The sequence below is a fragment of the Aptenodytes patagonicus genome, chromosome 3, assembly GCF_965638725.1.
Source record: "Aptenodytes patagonicus chromosome 3, bAptPat1.pri.cur, whole genome shotgun sequence".
Lineage (NCBI taxonomy): Eukaryota > Metazoa > Chordata > Aves > Sphenisciformes > Spheniscidae > Aptenodytes > Aptenodytes patagonicus.
In genome coordinates, this window is record NC_134951.1 from 42,708,439 (window position 1) to 42,730,748 (window position 22,310).

The 22,310-nt window shown below is 44.9% G+C and overlaps 2 protein-coding genes across 4 annotated transcripts in view; one reads left to right on the plus strand and one right to left on the minus strand.

Moving 5' to 3' along the window:
* The first annotated feature begins 1,781 nt into the window (after positions 1-1,781).
* SLC35A1 (solute carrier family 35 member A1) lies at positions 1,782-18,890 on the plus strand. Its single transcript, XM_076333199.1, has 8 exons — positions 1,782-1,874; positions 5,581-5,758; positions 11,330-11,489; positions 11,873-12,025; positions 12,833-12,899; positions 15,854-16,030; positions 16,438-16,572; positions 17,914-18,890. Exons 1-8 carry the CDS (start codon positions 1,859-1,861, stop codon positions 18,042-18,044), a joined length of 1,017 nt encoding a protein of 338 aa, XP_076189314.1. The 5' UTR covers positions 1,782-1,858; the 3' UTR covers positions 18,045-18,890.
* Positions 18,891-19,950: 1,060 nt separating this feature from the next.
* RARS2 (arginyl-tRNA synthetase 2, mitochondrial) overlaps positions 19,951-22,310 on the minus strand; it is a 41,510-nt gene continuing 39,150 nt past the window's right edge. For all 3 annotated transcript variants that reach the window (XM_076333196.1, XM_076333197.1, XM_076333198.1), the window contains 2 exons: positions 21,463-21,526; positions 19,951-20,097 (listed from right to left, as the gene is read on the minus strand). In XM_076333196.1, coding sequence (XP_076189311.1) covers positions 20,011-20,097; positions 21,463-21,526 — 151 coding nt within the window. In that variant the 3' untranslated portion in view covers positions 19,951-20,010. The remainder of the gene's footprint in view (positions 20,098-21,462; positions 21,527-22,310) is intronic.

The window sequence follows — 22,310 nt, forward strand, 5'->3', positions numbered from 1 at the left end:
TGTGAGATTCCGGGGTGTTTACTACCGATAAAACAGTTCAGGAAAAAAGGAGAGGTTACTTTTCAAAATGGCTTTATTCATGTGAAAGGGGAGACAACGTTCAGTCGATGCCCACTTGAACTTGAGTTTTTCTTTATTTGAATCTGGTTCTTCTGTTCTGCTGGTGCACTGGTGAGCGTACCCATGATGGCAAGACCGTGCCATACAGAGGAAGCCTCACAGCCAGGGCTTCGGTAACAAAGTGCGACGCTTGCAATTACCAGGCTTTAAGGTTATTCAAAGGGTAGCTCATCCTAGCACTCTGCCATCCCTTCCACTTACAGTTGGCTTTGGGGCTTTTTCCTTTTTAGATTTTGGGGAGCACCAGGCGGGTACATAGACAGCAGGAGATACGTAGATTGCAGCGTATTTGACTTGAATTCCTCAAGCTTTACTCAGTAATTTCCACGCATCAATACAGCCATTAAAATCACCTGGTAGCTTTATGGCTGTCCGCGTTGCCGCACAGGTTAAAGTATCGCTCCATTTTCAAATCCGTGAAGTCTCCTCAGCCTCCGAAGCGCGGCGTTCCACGCGGCCTCTGCTCTCGCCGCCCTGCCTTTGCCCCGCACCGGCAGCCGAGCCGAGGCGGGAGCGAGGGATCCCCCGGGCCGCTGGGGCCGTTCTCACACCCCACCGAGCGGCCGGGTACCACCCGGCCCGCGCCTTCCCGAATACTTTCCCTCGCACACCCGCAGCAGAGAAACAGATTAGCCGGATAAAGGTTACGAGGGGAGGTAAACGCACCCGTGCCAGCAGAGGCGCGGGCGTTCGGCAAGCGTGCCTCAGAAACAAGTACCGCTCGCGCTGCGGCGGCAGAGCTGCCCCCTGGTCCGAGAGCTGCTCTCCCCCCCCCCGCCTGCCCCTCCGCGCCCAGCCCCGCTCGGAGCTTCTCCCCTCCCGGGGGCCGACGGCGTGCCCCCGCGGCGCGGCCGCCCGGGCCCCTCACGGGCAGGAACGTGACCCAGCCACCCCGGGCACCCACCGCAAGTCAATCTGACCCTCTTCTCCCGGTCATCATGTCGGTGTGACAGAGGGATGGGTGAGGAACACGATGTGGTCTTGGCTAATGTTACCAAAGGGGAGCGCAGTACAACACACAGGAAAGAAATTCTCTGGCATGGTCTGACTAACTCTGTTACAGTATACAGAGTAGCTGTAGCTGTTGTACCATTAGGCCTAAGTATACAACGGCAACCGCAGAAGGGGAGGACTTTGATTGCTGGGACAGCACAGTAAATACCACTTCTTCTACCAAAAGGATGTTATATTTACATGGCAAATACAGAGCAGTTCGCTTTTATGGGAAATACCAGGTAGACTAGTGTCTTAAGTACGCTACTCTTACCAAGAGTAAGGTAAGTATCTTACTTACCTTAAGTAAGATAAAGTAAGTATCTTACTCCAGCCTACCGCTCCTCCGAGATCGCCTTCGGGGCGGCGCTGCCCTCGGACAGCGCGGGCGCTTCGCGCCCCTTCGACGAGCGCGTTCCGAACGGCCTCCCTTTTTTTCTTATTTAAGGGCCCAAATCGGTAAAGGCCGAGAGTAACCAGCCCTGACTGGCTGCCAGGGGAGGCGGGCACCCACCGCGCCCGCCAGGCGGCGGCCTGGCTCCGGCACCGGCCGCGACCCTCCGCCTCCCGGGGCCGGGGGGCAGGAGAGAGGATATCTAGGCGAGACGGACCTCCGACTCTATGGTGAAACGAGGGAGGCGGGGCGCTCTAGGCGGCCGCGCCGCACTCTATGGTGTAATGGGAGGAGCGGCGGGGCACGGCGGGCGGCAGCGGTCCGGCGGTCTTGGCGCCTTCCCCGGGCACGATGTCGCCTCCGAAAGGTGAGGGCGGCGGCGCGGGTTAGTTAGAGGGGTACCGTGGCTCCGGGAGGGAGGTACGGCCGGAGAAGGGGGCCAATCCCGCTTCTCTCCCCCCCCCCCCCGCAAGACGAAGCGCGACCCGCACGCCGGCGGCTCCCCCCTGCCTCCCCCGCCCCAGAGGGAGTGGAACTGTCCTCCCCGCCGGGGGCTGCAGCGCCGGGCGGCACCACCGCGGGCGGAAGAGGCTGTGAGGGGCCGCGGGGCCGCGCCGGGGAGGGGCTCTCCCCCCGCCCCGCCTTCCCGCCCACCGCCCGTGACCGGCCTGGCCCGGGGCCGCCGGCGGCTGCGGGGGCCGCCGCCGCTCCGGCGTGCGGGAGGCGCCGTCCGGCGGGACGGCGGGCGGCCGCTGCCGCCCCTCGGGGCGGTGGGTGCTCCCGGGCCGGGGCTCGCCGGGCCACCCTCAGCCGCAGCCGTCTCCGGAGCGGCGGCGCCTCTGTCGCCGGTTCCTGCTCTGGGAGCGTTTGAACGCGGCGCAAAGCTTTTAGGGCTTAGCCCGAGGCCGTGAGGCCCGGGTCGTCAGTGCACGCGGGCACCCCCCTGCTCCTCGGCACCCACACTGCGGGTGCCGCAGCTGTCCCCAAAAACGCCACCGGACCCTGGGTTTCTGTTGGAGTGTGTGCAACGGTGCCAGAGCCCCGGCGGTCCCGAAGCCAGAGCCTTCGGGCAAGCCAGGTGGGCTTAAACCCTTCAGGAAGGCGACGCCTGACCCTCCGCCAGCTTCCCCCGTAGAGGTCCTTGCACAGGGCGCCTCAGCTCTTGGCAGCAGGCTTGGTGGGGACGAGAAGGGGGGAACCCCAGGAGGAGAAGGGCCAGGAGCAGGAGGGTTTCCCGCAGCGTGTGTAAGGCTGGGTCTGAGGCGCCCACCGCCCCAGCTGCCTTTGGCGGCTGTACTTCAAGTGCCAGGCTTGGCCTTGGGCTGCCATTTAAAAGAGGCTTGGCGGAGTGGTGAGATGAGCTGTGGAGATGTGTGGGAGGCGCGCGTTTACACCCTGAGGCTTTGGGCCTGGCTGGTCCCTTTTGCTGGAAATCATTTCATTCGAGTGGGATTTACTGAAGCCAGTGAGAGAAACTCTGGGAAAGAAACAACAGCTTCTCTCGGCTTACAGCTTTTTTTTTTTTTTTTTTTTTTTTTTTTTTTTAAGCTGGTATAAGTTCAGACTTAGCAGCAGAAGACAGGGGCGCCCCAACTATGCTTTCCTTCTGCCCCTAGTGCTGCACACGTGTGAGCCAGGCTGGAGAAGTGTTCAGGCTGAAAACTAACTACAAATAGCTTTTTACATAATGCTAGAACTATCTAGTACAGTTACTAGATTCATTATGTCCCGCTGCATTTGATTTACCCAAGTTTGCAAACCGTTGCCCAATTGGGGCATTTATTTATTTTTTAAAGAGTAGTTGATATAGGCAAGGATTAAATTCAGTTTTAGTTCAGTAGTGCACAGACTTAAAATCTTAATGTGTAAAAACACATTGTTAATATAATTTCTGTCAGCACTAAAATATCATTAGAAAATAACGTTTTTGTGAAACTGGACTGGGTTAATTTTATTTCCTGGTTGTTACGCCCTTGGATTCCCACTGTCCCTCCCCGCCCTCCCCGCAATCCAAACTTAATTTAAAAATAGATTACAGCTTGTAAGTCTCTTTTAAGCATTGTTAGTCCAAAAACTAATTGGCTCTACCTTTTAAAAGTGGTTACTGACGTGGGTAAGATTTTTATCTATAAGGAAGTAGCTAATTTAAATGATTGCAGCAGCAGGAGGTATTAACTGTACCTTGCAGAAATCTTATGCAACAGAAGACATCACTGGCTTGAAAGAGAAATGAACCAAAACATCGGTTGCACTGGATTCAGCAACTCATTCCCATATTAAATGAACGAAGTTACAAATCTGCCCGGAGCTTATCTGTTAGCTCATTCCCTAATCAGCAGAGGAACATAAACGTATACTAATTAAGTACGTTTCTTTAGGATATTCAGAACACGACAGATAATGGCCCGAAAGGTGCTGCTGAATGACCAACATCCACCCGTCAGATGTCATACGTAACAAAGAATAATTTACCAGTTTGAAAAATGGTTTTGTAGACACCACACATTTGCTGATGTCTCATGTCGTAGGTCATGCCTTCGTGCAGAGAAGTCCTGTTTGGAGTCACGTGCTGTTCTCTTTACTGGTAGGGATGCAGTCTTAGCCATTCTCTGACATGGGAGTGAACTGGCGTGGCCTGGCCGTGTCCACCCGATGAAACTCTCAGGCCTTAGAGGAGGGCAGCTGTATGAAAAACTGCCTTTCGCCAGTAGACCTGGGACAGGCTAACTCCCAAATGATGCAGGATAGTAGTTGGTCCAGGGCAAAAGTGTTACAAGAATTGCTACTGTTGTGGGAATAGAGCGGTGGGGAAGATAGAGGGGATAACACAGACCATACGTAGTCCTTGTATGGTTTAATTTACTTGAATAGCCATAACCTGAGTGTTTCTACAGTGAATAGTTTTTCCAGAAAGCCCTTTGTGTGAGGTCCCGTCACTGTTCTGAGCAAAACTCTCTTCTTTTACTAACTTAGGTGGAAAATAAGGCTGAAGGAAATGCTGCCTTATTTATTAAGATTTGCTAGATTGATTCCCTTCTTTGCTGATACTGAACTTTTCCTCTCTCTTTGCTTTTACTGGTCTGCCAACGCTCGTGTCAGACTTCAGTACACTACGTGGAGAGGATCAGCTGCCATTTCAGAGCGAGCACTTACTGTCAGCTAAAGAGCAGGAAAGCACAGAAAGACTTTTTGATTACTATTAGATAAATATTAGTCTATGATTAGTTTTTTGTCCTGGTTCCGGCGGGGGTTGAGTTAATTTTTCTTCATAGTAGCTGGTATGGGGCTATGTTTTGGATTTGTGCTGGAAACAGTGCTGATAACATAAGGATGTTCTAGCTACTGCTGAGCAGTGCTTACACAGTCAGGGCCTTTTCTGCCTCTCCCACCACCCCACCAGCAAGTAGGCTGGGGGTGCACAAGAAGCTGGGAGGGGACACAGCCGGGACAGCTGACCCCAACTGACCAAAGGGATATTCCATACCATATACCGTCATGCTCAGCATAAAAAGCTGGGGAAAGAAGAAGGAAGGGGGGGATGTTTGGAGTGATGGTGTTTGTCTTCCCAAGTCACCGTTACGCGTGTTGGAGCTCTGCTTTCCTGGAGATGGCCGAACACCTGCCTGCCCATGGGAAGCAGTGAATGAATTCCTTGTTTTGCTTTGCTTGTGTGCACAGCTTTTGCTTTAAACTGTCTTTATTTCAACCCACGAGTTTTCTCACTTTCACTCTTGCGATTCTCTCCCCATCCCACTGGAGGGGAGTGAGTGAGTGGCTGGGTGGTGCTTAGTTGCCAGTTGAGGTTAAACCATGATGTTTTTCTAGAATGAATGATGATTATGAGGGCAAGAGGACATCTTATTTTCAAACACTTGGAGTTCCTATACAAGCTTCTTTGAGAAGAGACTTCAAAATTTAACTTAAACTTTTTATAGGAAGTGTTTCACAACATTGTAATTATTGTATGCTGCCACAGTTGTATTTGATACAGTCCTCCAGCTGGAGAACATCCTGTTTCAGTTCTTAAATTAAAGTGAAGGGCGTGCTGAGTCGTCATCTTTGTTTTCTTTCAGAAAATGTCAGCTTACTGTTCAAGTTGTACTGCCTCACAGTGATGACCCTGGTTGCTGCAACATACACGGTCGCGTTGCGGTACACAAGGACAGTGGAGAGAGAACTCTACTTTTCAACAACGGCTGTGTGCATCACTGAAGTTATCAAGTTGTTCTTGAGTGTGGGCATCTTGGCTAAGTAAGTATGGGAATGCTAATCAGTATTTTGAAAAGAAATCCTTGCTTCTAACCTCACATCCTCAGGTAGCGAGGTACAGATACATTTGAGAACGTGGCTGGGTAGTCATGCTGTGGAAGAGTCATTTTAGAGTGGGTTAGAGCTTGCGAGTCCTCCTCAACTGAAACTGCTTTGTAAACAGCACAATATTCAGGTGTGTCCTTTCTGCATATTTTCTATTTTTGTATGCTTTGGAATAGGTTCAAAATGTCAGCATGGATTATCTGTGATGTTTTGAGTCTTTAAAATATTGGTGTAGATGAAAGCTGGACTGTGAGCCATCGTCTGCTGAGTTATATAAAAGTGTAATGTTCCTACTCATAAATTTTCCCAAACAGTGTTACAGACAGACACTTTGCTGTCTCTATTAACCTGGGGAATCAACGCAAAAGACTGTAGTCAGTAGAGTTTCTGTAATCCCAGACTGCTTCTAAGAACTAGAACTTCAGTCCAGACGTGAGCATCTGAAGTAGGGAGGCCATCAGTCTGCTGTCTTTCCTCTCAGCTTCCCTGTGCTACATCCTTCCTTGGAAGAATCTTTATATTCTGGACTATTCCAAAGCCCAGTTCTTGCTGTTGTGGTAGAATTTGTTCTTTTAGGGTCTCTGCCTACCTCTTTGTGGCTTTTGGTACATCAGAAAGCTGGCTGCTTTGTGCTAGAGGATCATGAAGTCACATGGTGTACTTCAGATTTTTATCAGATCTTTTCTACTTAACATCAAAACGGCATTTTACTTGCTTTAGAAATGAGGCAATATTTGAATTTGGTAAGACAGCTGTGGCAAACTACCTTTTGTTTAACCTTTCATTAAATGTAATGCGTTAGAAAAGGCAAGTGTGACCAGTGGCAATTTTCTGTTTTTCTTTTTATGCACCCTGAGCTCCTCACTCCGCCGTCGCAAAATGTTGGCAGAAGTGTCTCTGCTGCCGAATGTTTGCGCTGTGGTTCTCACAGTGTTGTGGCCAGTGTGGATCCTGATCCAGCCTGCTTTCTGGAGACTGCAGCAGCCCACGTTTCTCAATAGTGAGGGACCTGTGGGTGGCATTTGGTAGCCTCACCTGTGTGTATAATTTCTCAAATCTGTTCTTGTGCACCTGGGACCCAGGCTGTTCACAGTATACCAAAAGGCCTAGTTCAGCAGGGTAAGCAATCTGCCTTTTGTTAAAGGTCAGTAATATTGTGTTCATTAAATGTACGATGGTCTTTTTGCTTGAAATAATTAAAAAAGAATTACTTTTAACTCAGAAGTCTATTATGTTTTTAGAACAGCCCTGCACAGCCAAAAATCCATGTAGCCCATCGTCCTCCCTTTGACAGTAGTCAGCAGAGGATGCTTAGAACAGAAGTATAGGCAATAGGGCAGGCACAGGCTGAACTTCTCCTTAGCTGGTGGCAGAAGCTTATGGATTTCCCAGCCTGGATGCTGTGTGCACAGTGGCTGTAGCGCCTAACGATCCTGTCCTCTGTGAGACTGTCCAGTTTCTTTTTGAAGTTAGTCCCTACTGTATCTGTGAAATGACTTCTGCAATATAATTACACGGTATATGAAAAAGTACTTTTTAATAAACACTTTATCTAGCAGTTTCACTGGATTCTGTCTTCTTGTGTTGACAGCCATCATGAATAATCTTTCCCCCTTCATTTTGATTTTCATATCTCTACAGATCTGTATTGTGTTTTCATCACTCATTTATTTTCTAAGCTGGGAATCCTAGTCTAATTTTTCCGTGATCATCCTAGTACCCATCTCCACAGCATTTCCAGTATTGTTACATCCTTTCTGGAACAGGATCCAGAGCTGCATGCAGCGTTCTGGATGTGAACATGCTGTGGCATTAGGCAGAGGGGCGAAGGTGTTTTCTGTCTTGGTGACGGTTCCTTTCCTAAGGATTCGTAATGTTCTGCTCATTTCTCTGAACACAGCTGAGCCTTGAGCTGGCGCTGTCAGAGAGCTACTCGCATCTTTTTCCCAAATGCCCATAACTGGTTTAGAGATGGTTGCTGTATTTTGGGGTTGTCATTTCCTATGATTCTTTCTCATTTATTGACAACTGAGCTTTATTTGCCAGTTAAAATGGGATGAATCTGATTCACTGAGCTGTTTGAAGGTTATAGTACCTATTTTGATCTGGTCAGCTAGTGGGTGGTTTTTTCTCCCTAGTTGAGTGAGAGGTGGGCACCAGCAGACACTGTTCATCAGGCCGTGCTCACCTCTTCTTGGTAGGATGTCTCACTTGCTGGTGGGTCCAGATGCCTTCCTTTGCTGTCCAGGTAACTGAGCTGTTTCTCAGATGGCAAAAGATCTGGTGAATTCTGCTCGGTGTAGTGAGAGACCCTTCGGCAACTATTGAGGGTTTCCTTTTGGATATCGCATATAATTGAGTATAATCAGCAAAGTTTGCCAATTTCCTAGTAATCTCCCATTTTAGATCACTTACGAATATGCTGAACAGCATAAATTCCACCATAGTTTCCTTCAGTGTCTCCTTTACAGCTTCCTCCAGTTTTAAAGTCCTAACCAATTTGTCTCGCCCAAGGCAAGGTGCCTTTGTAGTTTAATAACCAGTTAGAAGATAGAATACAATTTGTTTTTTCTGTACAGCAGGATACATTTGGGTGGGTACCTTTTTCTTTTTGAAACAGCCAGCATTGATTACTGCAATATACAGGATACTGGAGTATGACTCTCACGTTGTTCCGGCTGCAGAATTTGTTTTCTTACACATTCTTACACTATGCCTTCGCTGTGTTTACTTTTAAAGTTTCTCCTGGAAGGCACATTGAATGGATGAATGCCAAAAGATTGTCTTTCAAAAGAGAAGTTTATGATAGTTTAAGCTGTGTTAATTGTTTACTCAACTGTACTCTCAACTTCCCATATTTATGTAAAGTCTGATTCACCATCTGGTAATTACGTTGTCTACATTCTTAGATGGTACATAATTACTTAGCAATGGGTGAAGAAAAGTAGAGCAGATTTGCAAACTCTAGTTTTAACTTCAGCTTTTCTAATAAATGCATGTTTCTGTTGCAGAACTGATTGTTATTAGCATCTCTCACCTATTCAGACCTATGAAGAAAACAGAGTATGTTTTTTAAGTCGAATCTAGATCAACATCAGGAATGCTGAATCCAAGCTAGATAATTTTTTATTTTCTTATTTGATTTTGCAGTGTACATCTTTGGGCACCTTATTTTGCATTACCAGCTGTATGCAGAGGCTTGGTTTAAATTCTTTTTTGTGTAGATTTAAATCTGTCTCCACGTGATCTTTGTACTGAATTCAACTTAGAGATTCTTGATAAGTGCATGCTTCAGAAAGCACACGCACTGCAAAGATGAACTATTACATAGTTCATCTTCTTGTTCTCAAAAATGAAAGTGAAAATGGTGCTTACTGGACATCTGTTACTCTTCATTGCTGAAATTCCACACTAGAAGTCAAAGTAGACAGAAACTACTATTACTGCTGTGATTTGACTTTAAACATGTGGTCAGCGAATTCACTGAGCATGGTCTGGAACAGAAACAGGTATAGTTTAAATATTATTGTCTAGTTCGACAGCCCACCTTAGTATCGACAAATAGAAGAAGCCGTTACTGTATGGTATTTTTTGACTTCTTATCCTCACGGAGTAGAACTCTGTCATCTGTGCTAATTATATTTTATTTGCAGTTAGACATTTGAAATAGAAGCACTTTAGTCCAGCTGTATTTGGGTATTACCAGGAACTCTAGGTTTTCTTGTACATCTTGTCTCCCAGTGCTGGGCAATATAATAAATACATTGAGGAATAAGTAAACCAACACTTTTGCCTATAATGTCAATGACTCATAACATCTTATGCAGTTCTGTATCTAGTGCAATTAACTGTGGTGAGCTGTAGCATGAACTCTTCCCCTTCCTTGTATTACAAACTTGGCTTTAAGTGCTACTTGTCTATAGATTTTCATGTCAATGGTTGTCCCTTGTGACCAGACATGTCTTGCAAAAGACACCCATGTGACATGCTCGGTGTCACCAATTCTGTCCCAAGCAAAATATCCCCTTAAGTTAGGAAAGTGTTTCGCGTGTGACCTCGCTTGTACAACAAGAGCGTGGGAAACCATGCTCACCACTGTTTGGTAACTGTACTGCCCCGACTCTGTTTTTTTTGTGAGTGCTCGCTGTTATGGGAAAATGACAAAAAGAATCCCTTGCAGCTGCCTGTATAAAGACTGCTCTCACTAAAAAAAAAAAAGGAGAAAAGGAGGTGCTTGGTGCCAGGCAGGGAGGAAGGCAAGGGAGGAGACAAGTTTGGAAGTATCATGAGAGGATAGAGTCCGTAAATCTTTGGAGAGGAAAAATTTAAGAACCTGGAGCACAGAGTCAGGGGTTGATCAGGAATGGAAAATATGCAGGAACAAGGTTGTTAATGGAGGAGCCTGGGGCATAGAGAAATTGCTAATTTTGGTAATTGCTAATAAGAGAGTTTGGGGCAGATAGATGACGTACATTTGTGAAAAAGAAAGAAGTTGGGATGTGGGGAATTGGGTTCCTGGAGCGCTGAGGAGGATGTGAGCCATTTGTTCATATGCATGCATAAGGGAAGCAAAAGGAGTGTTAAATTCAAGAGCAATACAGGTTGCAACTTGAGAGGCCTGTGGGAGGGGACAGGAGTGATTGTGGATGTTGGTATTTGTCAGTGGCCAAGCGAGAGAAGAATGGAAAGGGGGAGTGTGGGGCTTGGGGAGAGCTGGGAAGGGAACTGGAGGACTTGAGCAGCAGCGACAAGTAAGCAAGAAATGTCAGACTGATGTACAAATGGTAAGGGAGAAATAGCATTGCAGAGGTCAGCTTTAATAAGCTGAGGAGCAAGCCGCAAAAGGGGACAGCAGCAAGAAGCAACAGGTTCTTCCCCGTGGCCTGCTCTTTCGCACGCTGTAATTACATGAAGGAGACATGTGGAGATGCAAGGCGACGGGGAGCCGCCACACGCCCCGCCAGACCTCTTCACATGTGTGCTGGTGCCAGTCCAGCGTCTCCCACAGCACAAGCGAGAAGAGGAACCCAGGGCTGGCTGAGGAATGAGAGCTGTTTCCAGCTAAGTAGTGTGCAAGGATACAATCTTTTTTGGCTGCACTGTGAGGCCCAGTTTAAAGGGGATCTGGAAAATCACAGGCATTTGACATCACACACAAATATTAATACCCAAAAGAAAAGGTGGGGGGGAACGACAGCCTTCTGTCCCGCTGCCTGTATACTCAGTGACTTATTCCACTGTTTACTTTGTTCGTGGATGTTGTTTACTTTATTACACATTAATGCATCTAACCTCCTGATTCCAGAATGTCATCTTCACCTTCAGGGGTTTCTGCTTGTTGATAACCTCCCTGTTTTTTCCCCAGTTAATTTTTCTTTAATGAACAGAAGGTACAACTGATTGTCGAGAACAAATTTTCAGCCTTCCCAAAGGATTCATTGATTTGATTTCTGTTTTCAAATATCGGTTTAAGAGAGCCCTCAGTTAAATTAACATTTTATTTTGCAGAGAAACTGGAAGTCTGACGAGGTTAATAACATCTTTAAAAGAAAATGTATTCGGAAGTCCTACAGAATTGCTGAAATTAAGTGTTCCATCTTTGGCGTATGCTCTCCAAAACAATATGGCATTTGTGGCTCTGAGCAACTTGGATGCGGCAGTCTACCAGGTAATACATGTTTTTGTCAGTAACTGATCTGTAAATACATTTCTCTTTACTGTTTCATGAGGCACGCGTGCTAGGTATCTGTCTGCCTAGCACACAGTACCCTCTTTAGCGTCAGTGTTAAAAGCCAACTGATGCCTGGTTATATTCAGAGCATACACTCTGTTGCAGTGCTCTGCTTTTCTGAGCTAGCCCGCTCACTGCTAGAATCACTTCACATTTACTTTGTTGTAATTGGCGATGGTACAAAACCCCAAGGATCTGTAGGAAATCAATGAATATAAAATTGTATTTGTCATTCTGTAGTTGAATTCTCTATTTTATTTTCTTGTTTTGGAGGAGTTTATAAAACCACATCCTCTATGCTATATTCCCATCTTCTTTAGGTGACGTACCAGCTGAAGATCCCTTGTACAGCTTTATGTACAGTCCTAATGCTAAACCGTACCCTTAGTAAGTTGCAGTGGTTCTCTGTCTTCATGCTGTGTGGTGGTGTTACCCTTGTTCAGTGGAAGCCTGCTCAGGCTACGAAAGTGCAGGTAAGAGTTTACATTTTGCCACTTCACAACGAAGAATAAACTGCCTTATGCTTTGTACTTCACTTCACAGCAGCTGGGATTAAGGTAAGGTCTCTTATGTTCCACACAGCAGTACCCGTTTCCTAGTTCCAGCCACTTCATCTACAACATAAACACTAGTTCGGTCATTCACGTTTATTGTATACCAGTTCAGGCAGGCTTGCGGTATTGCTCCAGTCTCACTTGTTGGAAAGGCAACTGATTGCTACAATTAGTATAAATTACCACGGTCATCATAATCAGTCTAATGCACCATCATAGGAGTATCTGAGTAATATATTGTTTCCAGCAGTTGGCCCTGGTATCATTATAATTGTTGGAGCAGAGAACTTGGAATCAAAGCACTTGGCAGAATTAGGAGTGAAACTCCAATGCCTTGTGGGTGTGGGTATGTCATTTAAACACACCCTTCAGAAGCACTGACCTAATCCTGTTCTAGGGAGAAACAAATGTCTTCTGTTTCTTAGGCCTTGGCCGCTGGTCAGCAGCATTAGTGGGAAAGGCAGGTCATGCAGCTGGGGAGACTGGCCACAGCCAAGGAGACAGTGCCTCTGAGCACTGCAAGGGCTGGTACGAGTACACGCGGAAAGCGAAACAGCACACAGCTACACCGAGCTACTCTGAAGGACAGCTCTAGCTAAGCAAGTACATTTTATGCTGTAATGAAATGCTAATAATTTTGCTGTACTTAACAAAGTAGCTCTGGAATTGATTATTGTAAATTACTGAAGCGTTGCATCCTTTTTAAAATAACGGTTGATGTTGCAGGTGGAGCAGAATCCATGGCTAGGGTTTGGAGCGATTGCTGTTGCTGTATTGTGTTCAGGATTTGCAGGTATAGTATTATTTCTGTACGCAGGTCACATCAAAAGGACTGGAGAACTCATGATGTTTAAAACAGACCATTCTACATCAGTTAACTGTCTTTGTTGATTAGAAGATAAAAAAGGACTTTATCCCCTCTGCCCATAATTACCTTCTGCTTGCAGTAATTACGACAGATTCATGACATGATTACTCTAGTTGTCAAGCAAATGACTAGGAGCACATACTGCATGAAGGATTTTTGGTTTTGTTTGGTTTGGGTTTGTTTTGTTCTACAACCAGCGTTTCCCCTCAGAGTAGTTTTTCTCTGGCTTCTACAGAAGGAGACCAGAACTTGAGGACAAGTGAGCCGGTGCTGAGAAATAAGGAAATGCCAATTACTGCTTAATTTGAAATTTGGTGCACAGGGGCATATTTCCCTGGCTGTAAACTGGATTCTTCTCCTTCCGTCTGTAAGAAAGCAAGGTATTATCACCTACCTCTAGTACCGTACAATCCTGCAAGAATAATCTTGTGCTGTGCATACACGCTCGTTACTCGTGGAAAGCATTCTGGTTGGCAGGGGAGGAAAGGAGGAGGGTGTCGTTCTTGTTTGGTGTCTTTTCAGTGAAATGGACACTTTGAAGCAGAAATACTTATTAAGTATAAGGTAATATAATAATTATATATATATTAAAAAGTAAGAATTATATTTTTTATATATAATAATATAAGACTGTGTAGAGCTCAATCAACTTTTCCTGGAAGGTTATAAATTTACTCTTTTCAATAGATGCTTCCAAGCCACGAGACAAAATACAGCATTCACAGTGAAGCCTTCAGAGTCTCCGAAAGCTCTCTAGCTTTCTCTGATAACGCGGGTAGACAGCTGTGCTTCTAAAGGTCTGCAAATTCAGACCATTGAAAGGGCTGATGCAGGCAGCTCTAGAGGATTTAGACAGGTGCGGCTTTCTTCTCCCGCAAAAGGATTGTGGCTTGGGTGTTTCCTCACTGACGGCTGTAGCTTTGAGGCAGCTGGGCGGACAGAGTATTTCATCCGTGGAGTTCCTTGTGCCCTTGGGGCTTTACATGCTAAAACCATAAATCCTATTCAAACTTTTTTCCTCTTCTTCCTTCCCCCACCCGCATGAAGAAGTTATTTTGGCATTAAACCTTCAGTGTCTGGACTGACCACGTGAAGTGTTTTATATTATTGCAGCAAAGTCAAAAAAGTCATGTGGTTTTTGTCCCTCAGAGATGGAAAAGAAGTTTTTCTTCAAACTGCTGATCCTGTGATAATTTCCAAGTATCCGGGGGCCCAACAATGCTTATAAAAGCATTGGACAAATATATAATGGCAGATCCTTTGTGACTTGAAACAGTACTGAAGAGTAATTTCTCCTAAACAGCACCCATTCTTTCCTTCCTCTTGCCTAGTGGAGTGATTTTTATGCATTTTTCAGAAATCTGAAAATATCATTTCATTGGTTTGCTTACGGTTTTCTTAGTTCATAAAATTTACAAGTACGGTTCACACTCAAGCCAAATTTCTGGTACATTGATTACATCCGGTTGTGCTCTGTGGGTCTTCTCAGCGAGCAGAAATCTCGAGAGAGATTACTGTGCGTTCTTTTAAGCACTGCAGTCGTTAACAATACTAGTTTTTTGTTGATATTGTTTAGACTTTAAAAATGCACATTCATATGAGATAATATATTTCCTTGTTTTTTTATTATTTGAACCCCTGAAATATACATTTGTTCTCTAATTTATTCACCATAAATATTCACTATACTGTATTAAATTATAAATTGCATTTTTCATGAATAAAAGAGTAAGCAAGACCATCCTTGAAGATCACTCGGGGATTTCAGGAGGAGCGTGTGCCTAGGGCTCCTAATCCACAGGTCTTTTCTCAGTTTACAGCCAGGGAAATATGCCCCTGTGCACCGTCTTTGTCAGTTCCGTATATATTCTCATATCGTATGAAGGATCTTGGGCGACATTAATCAGCAATAAACTTTTAGTCAGTAGGACTCGCACCAGAAGGTCATGGAAGTGGCTGAGAAAAGCCGAGTCCTGCAAACTGCTGGCTGTGTTTCGAAATGCAGAGGAAATTCCAGAGATTAGCAGCGTCGTCCTGGTGTGGGAGCGATGGTTAAAAAGGCAGTGAGTGATGGCCTTGTAAGTCAGACTAAAAGGCCGACATTTGACACCTCCCAAGTAAAATAATGAAAAAGTATTTGGGGAATTTCAGTAATGCAGAGCATAAAAGTAATGCTCATCAGCGTGGCACTGTGAACAAGAGCTTTCAATTAAAATGAATTCCATTTCCTCAAAACCAGTCTGTAGTTTCAATTAGCAGAAGGCATCGGTTTTGATTTGCTCTTGTAATCCCCCGAAGCTGTGGTTTCAGAACCTCGCCACTCTGCCAAGTACTCTGCAAGCACAAGGCTTCTGAGGAATTTTCAGTCTCAGTACTGAGGGAATATAGTCCCACACACTCCTCTTTTTTTATTATTGTTATTATTTTGTACTGCTAAGTATCTTGATAGAGGAAAAATTGTTCTCCATCATACTGAAATACATAAATATTGTCCTGGGGATAAAATACCAGGTGCCAAGGTGAAATGCTTTTTTTTCTGGTGTAGAATTGTACAGGGCAAACTGTTGGAATCAGAAGCCTGGCAAATCAAACAGAAATGAGGAGTAGTTTCAATTGTCAATGAGGTTCATTGTTAAAACGACTGTAAAGCGAAATAGAATCTATTTTTGATGTTATATACCCATTAAAATGATCCTGTCGTGGAAGATGCATGTTAGCAGGACGTGGGTTTGGGCCTTCTGCATTGGGAACTTATGTGAAACGTAACAGTCTGTAGGACAAGATGATTCCAGTAGTCTTGTCTGGCTTTAAAACACTATGAACCATGAATCATTAAGGATGAAACTTCATTCATCTTACTGAAACTTTTTTTTTTTTAGGAGTTTATTTTGAGAAGGTCTTAAAGAGTTCAGATACTTCCTTGTGGGTGAGGAACATTCAGATGTACTTATCTGGGATTGTGATGACTTTATTTGGTGTGTACGTGTCAGACGGAGCCCAAGTTCTTGAGAAAGGGTTTTTCTATGGCTATACCTACTACGTCTGGTTTGTCATCTGTAAGTATCTTGTGGTTTTAGGGTCTCGTTACAGTGTTTTGCTTTTTTAACTATGATATAACTGATTGCACAAAGCTACAAATTCAGACCCACTGTTCTTTACTGTGTTTTGAGGTTGTTTTTTTTTTTTTTTTAAAGTATCATTACCTTGGAAATCATTCACTTGTTCAATTTAAAATTGTGCTGAAACAGCAGTCTAAATGACTGAGTAGCGAGTAGATCATCTTTAAATGAGTCGTATCTGATCTACTGGATGCCGTGTAGACATCCCATTTTGCTGAATGTTGCATTAAATCACCAATTAGGATGATGTAGCCCAAACGAGTACACCAGTGGAGTAAAATGCATCATTTCAAGAGTAACCTACTGCACCTTATACTGACAGAAACACGTTATCTGCTTTCCAGTTCTCGCCAGCGTAGGTGGCCTTTACACTTCGGTGGTTGTTAAGTACACAGATAACATTATGAAAGGCTTTTCTGCGGCGGCAGCAATTGTTCTTTCTACTGTGGCATCAGTCATCCTCTTTGGCCTCCAGATAAGTAAGTGTCTTTTTGCCTTTGATTTGACAGTACATGCGCGTTTCCTTCCTGGCTAGCGGGCTGCTGGCAGGCTGTACGCAGTTCATAACAAAGCAATCATTGGTGCCTCCTTTGAATTTTTCTGGTTTTAACTTGGTCTTCTCCAGGACTCCTATGCACTAACGTATCGTCCCTATTGTGTCACATAAGGTGCCCGATGATCCTGTGCTTTCAGAGGCATCCTACAACCTCAAACGGAAAGGTTCTTTCCGATTTAAACTAATTACAAGTTTATACAGTTTTATTCATGAATTGCTTTCTGATGCAGTTTAGTGTGCGATACAGCTGTTTACCTGAGACTGCTGTTAAGTTATCATTTCTTGTTGGTTTTAGTACAGCCAGTGCCAAATTAATTCCTCAGCTATTTCTGCAAGGGCTTTGCCACTTCCCTGTTAAGTTATACCTGCTGCTGCGTTAACTTTTACCTTCCCTATTTGCTGTGGCCCACACCACGTGAGAGCAGGTCAAACAGCAGCTGGGGTCATGACTGATGTGGTGAATGCTTTTTGAGAGGAAACAGCAGATTGCTTTGGGCTGTCCCGCAACTACAAAGGATTTTCTCCCTGATCAAGTCTGTGTCTGATACTGTATCCAGTAGCTCCTGCTCAGTCATTCACTGTTTAGTTTGGGGTATTTTTTACTTTCCTACCATAATCTGAAGATGGTATGGTGTAACGGTGAAAAACTAGCTTTCTCATGTGGTATGAGTGAGATGAAACTTAAGGAAAATTTGCGTAAGGAGAAAATCCATCAGTGTCTGGCTGAAAAAGAGCACCTTAAACCAAGTGATGAAAAACACAACTAGTTTCAAAAACTCACTTGGGCAGAACACTTTCGTGACGGTTGACACAGACCAAGCCTGGACTGGTGATCTTTCTGTGAAAGCCTCACTAATAGTGTTTCTCAACCCTGTCTAGATGTGGAAAGGCAAACAAAGTGTGTTATCACAGGCTACTTTATCACATCCGCTGTGTCTTTATCATTAAGTTTATTATCACAGAAGCCTGTCGGATGGCGTCTGAAACTACAGGAGATGTTTCACACTTGCTTTTCTGACCGTCACCACGTTCTTGCTGATATGAGACTAACTGAAGTGGTGTGGGGATTAGTAAACAATCCAGAGTTCTCGGTGACAGAGGATGAGTCTAGATTCTGTGAGTTACTAACAGCTGCTTGTCCTGTTTAGTTTTGAGTAACTTTAATACCATCATTCAGATATCATCATAACTTAGGTAGCTTAGTCTTCTGGAGGTTTCTTCTTATACGGAAGTGTTTTATTTAAACTATTTTGTCTCCTTTCAGCTGTTACCTTCTCCCTGGGTGCTCTCCTGGTGTGTATTTCTATTTACCTCTATGGATTACCTCGACAAGACACCACAAAAATCCAGCCATCAGAGACTAAGAGCTCAAAAGAGAGACTTGCTACTGTGTGATGTTGTCCACAAAAATGGACGGACAGACAGACAAGAGAAAAAATGGACCTTAAAAAAACCTGCATTTTTTAAAAATTAGCCTTAAGCTAGTCATGAAAGGGTTTAAGTGGGATAGACTAAAAGCAGAAGTTAGTTCTGTCTTACATGTGAAGTTTCCAGTGGCTGATGCTGAGGCTACATTACAGCCGAGGAGCTGGACGGGTATTCTATTGAAGGTATTCTTCATTCACATCGAACAATGAAGAGTCCCATTTACAAGGAAACCAGAATGAAGGAACTGAACACTCAGTTGTATATAACGGAGGGAAATTGGTTCTTTGTGTATTTGATAAACTGTCTCGCCCTTTGAGGGCTTCATAAAAATCTATTAAAAAGAGCAATTACTGCCAGCATTTTCTCTTAAACTAGTTGGCGATTGCAGTTTGACTAAAGACAGGAAAAGTTGCTCTTCTAGGTGATGCATATATGACAACTCCACCAGGAATAACCATGCTTCAAGCATCACTTACCTAGAAGTGGTCAGAAGTAGCACTTGCTGTTTGCTTTAAAAAGTCAGATGAAAGACTGGTGTTTCTCTTAAGTTGTGGATTTTCTTTCACTTTTCAAATGTTTTCCATACCTGCTGTAGCTGGTAGAGGGATCTTCTATTCTAACTCTGTGTTTTGTCAAACCCCAGGTGTACAGGAAGGTTCCTATGTGTTCTTGTATCTCTGGCTTAAGTATGAAGGAGTCAACTCAAGGTGTCAGGCTAGAAGATTTTTATCTGTACGTTTTCTCTCAACCTTTTTGTGCATATAGAGTGATGCTTGAAAAGAGTTCCTGTAATGCATGTTAGGCTTTGATTTAATTTATGAGTGCCAACTGTGTAATTTCAACCTCCTCCCTCATTTTCTGAGGCCTCACTCAGTTCAACCCTTCCAGAAACTGCAACTCTGCATTGAGGGAAAACTGACTTTGGTGCATTTGGGCAACTCGGTTGCATTTTTGACTCCACTTTGAATGTAAACAAGTATATATCCTGGTTAGATTCCTTCAGACACGAGTTAACCAGCTGCGTTTTACTTGAAAGTGGGGCACGTTAAACACGGCAGTAACAAACATGCTTCAATTCTGTTCCAGTGGGAGAGGATGCTCCTCTCTGCCTTTTGCCAAGTGTTCTGCGCATCCGGAACAGTGTGCCACCAAAGTGCCGCTCTGGCGAGTCGAGGCTGTGGTGGTAGTGGATATTGTCAGACACTTCAGAGGCTGGAACAGCCACCTGCACTACCTTACACAATGACGCTCCACCTTTCTTCAGCAGTGTGACAGCTCAGGGGTGCCAAGCAACACCTGCCACGTCTGACTGCGTGTACAGTGCTGAGGGAGCACCATGGTTCCTGTTCCACCAGCTGGGCGGCAAACCCTCTTCTCCCGGTCATCATGTCGGTGTGACAGAGGGGTGGGTGAGGAACACGATGTGGTCTTGGCTAATGTTACCAAAGGGGAGTGCAGTACAACACACAGGAAAAAAATTCTCTGGCATGGTCTGACTAACTCTGTTACAGTATACAGAGTAGCTGTAGCTGTTGTACCATTAGGCCTAAGTATACAATGGCAACCGCAGAAGGGGAGGACTTTGATTGCTGGGACAGCACAGTAAATACCACTTCTTCTACCAAAAGGATGTTATATTTACATGGCAAATACAGAGCAGTTCGCTTTTATGGGAAATACCAGGTAGACTAGTGTCTTAAGTACGCTACTCTTACCAAGTGCCTGGGATAAAGTGATTGTGGCAACCCTGGCCTCCCCCAAATGGCTGTGCCATGCATGCTCTTCTGCAGTCGGTATGATGGAGCATACAAACCTCCAAGAGCACACAGAGTTTCCAGACTGCATTAGCAATGACACACAGGAGAGTGTTTCTATTATCTTGGAAAAAAATCCTTTTACTAAGAGATGTGACTTTACATTGCATACAGCCTCATTACATTTGAGTTACAGGTGTAATGCCAAGAAGTTTCATTCCGTTAGCTAGAACCGAGCGTGCAGCTTGAAAGAGACGGAGCCTTGCCTGGAAAACAAGAATAGCCATCAGCTTACGGTATTGCTACAGAATAGGGCGTAGTTCTCAGGACAGCAGTTAGAAGCAGCCTGCCAGAGGTGAGAACACTGTGTGCATCCTCTGTCCCCATGCAGGGTGCTGGGATTCGGACATACACATCATCTGAGTATGGAGTAACACACCAGTGCTGGCAGAATTCACACCAGCTGTTGACAGCCCATTGCAGTGTCAACAGAGGGACACTTTTGTCAACTGGGAAGGGGGAAGGGGGTGTCCAGCCCAGCCTAGTGCCCTCAGGGCAGAGCGACCAGAGGAGATGCCTGCAAAAGAGCTAGCAATGACTAAAAAGTGAAACTCTCTCATGCGCCACAGGCTGTTGCAGCCTGAGGATACTGCTGGAATCCCTCCTCTCACTGTGCCTGGGTTAGAGGCTGCCAAGCAACTATGGGCTGCTTTGAAAATTTCCCTCTTCCTTGTTAATGTCTTAGCTGTTACACAGCTGGCTGTTTGGGAAGGGCTCTATCAACCTTGCTCCAAAAAAATAGTTCTTGAAAGCTGTCACACTGTAAGATACTTAGAATTTTTTTTTTTTTTTACACTATAAGGAACTGAAGTTTTCCATCCTCAAAGGCAGGAATACCTACAGCATCTAAGCTCAAAGACAGAGTGCAGCTCCATCAATTCCACTGAATTTTTTTCCCTCAAAACACAGCTCAACACTTAAATGTGATCTCCTACCAAAATCAGATAGGTAATTGCTTTTGAAATAGATGAAAGAGAAAATAAGAAAGGCAGTGTAATTAGTATATCATTTACTGAGCAGTTAAGGGGTCAAACATTGCCTGGGAGATCAGTAGAAAATAATTTGCATCTATTTGGAACTGTACGTTAACAGTTTTCAGCCTCCGTGCTTTAGCTAGAAAGGCAATACAGACAACTTGGGATATGTAGGTGGCAAGAGGGAGCAGACAGATTCAGTTACCTCCTAATTCTGTCTTCCCACATTACCAATAAAGGAAACCATCAGAAATTAACCAGCAAGTTAAATGCTCAAATGTTTACTTCTAAAAACTTCAGAAGGGAAGGTGATGAGAAGGCAAGGGGCTTGACTGGGTTTGGAGCAGTTGTCCTTATGGAGCATTCTTTTTTGGGAAGATCAGGCAGAGCAGCCCTTTCCAGAAGGCACAGCTGTGAACAGCAACGCCTGCCTTCTCAAAGCGGTGCCGTCCACAGGACAGCCTGCCTGGTGGCTCATCAGCCTGCAGGTGCATATTCACCCAAGTGGTTGCACAGCTGGGTTGGCAAAGCCCTAACGGATCATTCCTCTGGGATGCCCTACACAGAGTCCAGCCACGTAACAACGCTGCACCATACCTGGGCTAGTTCAGGGGTGCTGCCTTTCACAGGAAGAGTTTTATGTGCCACGGCTGCAAGATGGCTGAAATGGAAAACACAGTGAGAAGTCTCTTGGCAAGAGCAGTGCTGTGGGCTACAGAAAGGAGCAGAACTGGAAGAGCCACAACTGCAGCATGCCAACAGCCTCTTTCACCTGGCTGAGGGAGAGCATGGTTTTCTGTAGCCTGCATGTTGTCAGGGCATGCCATCAACTTAATGCTTATAAAATAACCCCAAAACAATCTCTCCGCTCCCCCCCCCCCAAAAAAAAAAAAAACAAAACCCCAACCCAAAACTGGTCTGGAAAGATCCTTGAGAGCCTGCCCTGTCATTCCCAAGGTGCATGATTCCTTATACCATTTTCCTTAACTTGTTAAAGCCTTCCCCAGACACAGGCTCTACAGCTTCCTCCGGCAAGTGTACTCCAGTGTTTCACTGTGCTGTTAAATCAGACAGGTCCTACACGGACCCTCCCTATGGAGGTCACCTATGCAGTATGACTTACAGTAATAATATGCTTTGTCCATCTCAACACATAGCCTGAGATCAGTGGTTAAAAGGGGTTTGGACAAAATTTCCTACCTGAAATTTTGAGATTTGAGAGCATATTATCAGCTCAAATCTGCTCTTTAAGATACAGTTAGTCCAGCATGATTTGGGGTTCAGACACTGGGTTACAGCCAAGTGATTCTTCTTTCTTGAAAGCAATTAGTTTCTGAGAAGGCTCCTGGCTCCTTTGTTCCTGGTTCCAACTTCGATCTCTACTATTTATTATATTTGCTATCCTACTTTATACCTTTCCTGCTCCAGAGAAACTGTCCCACAAA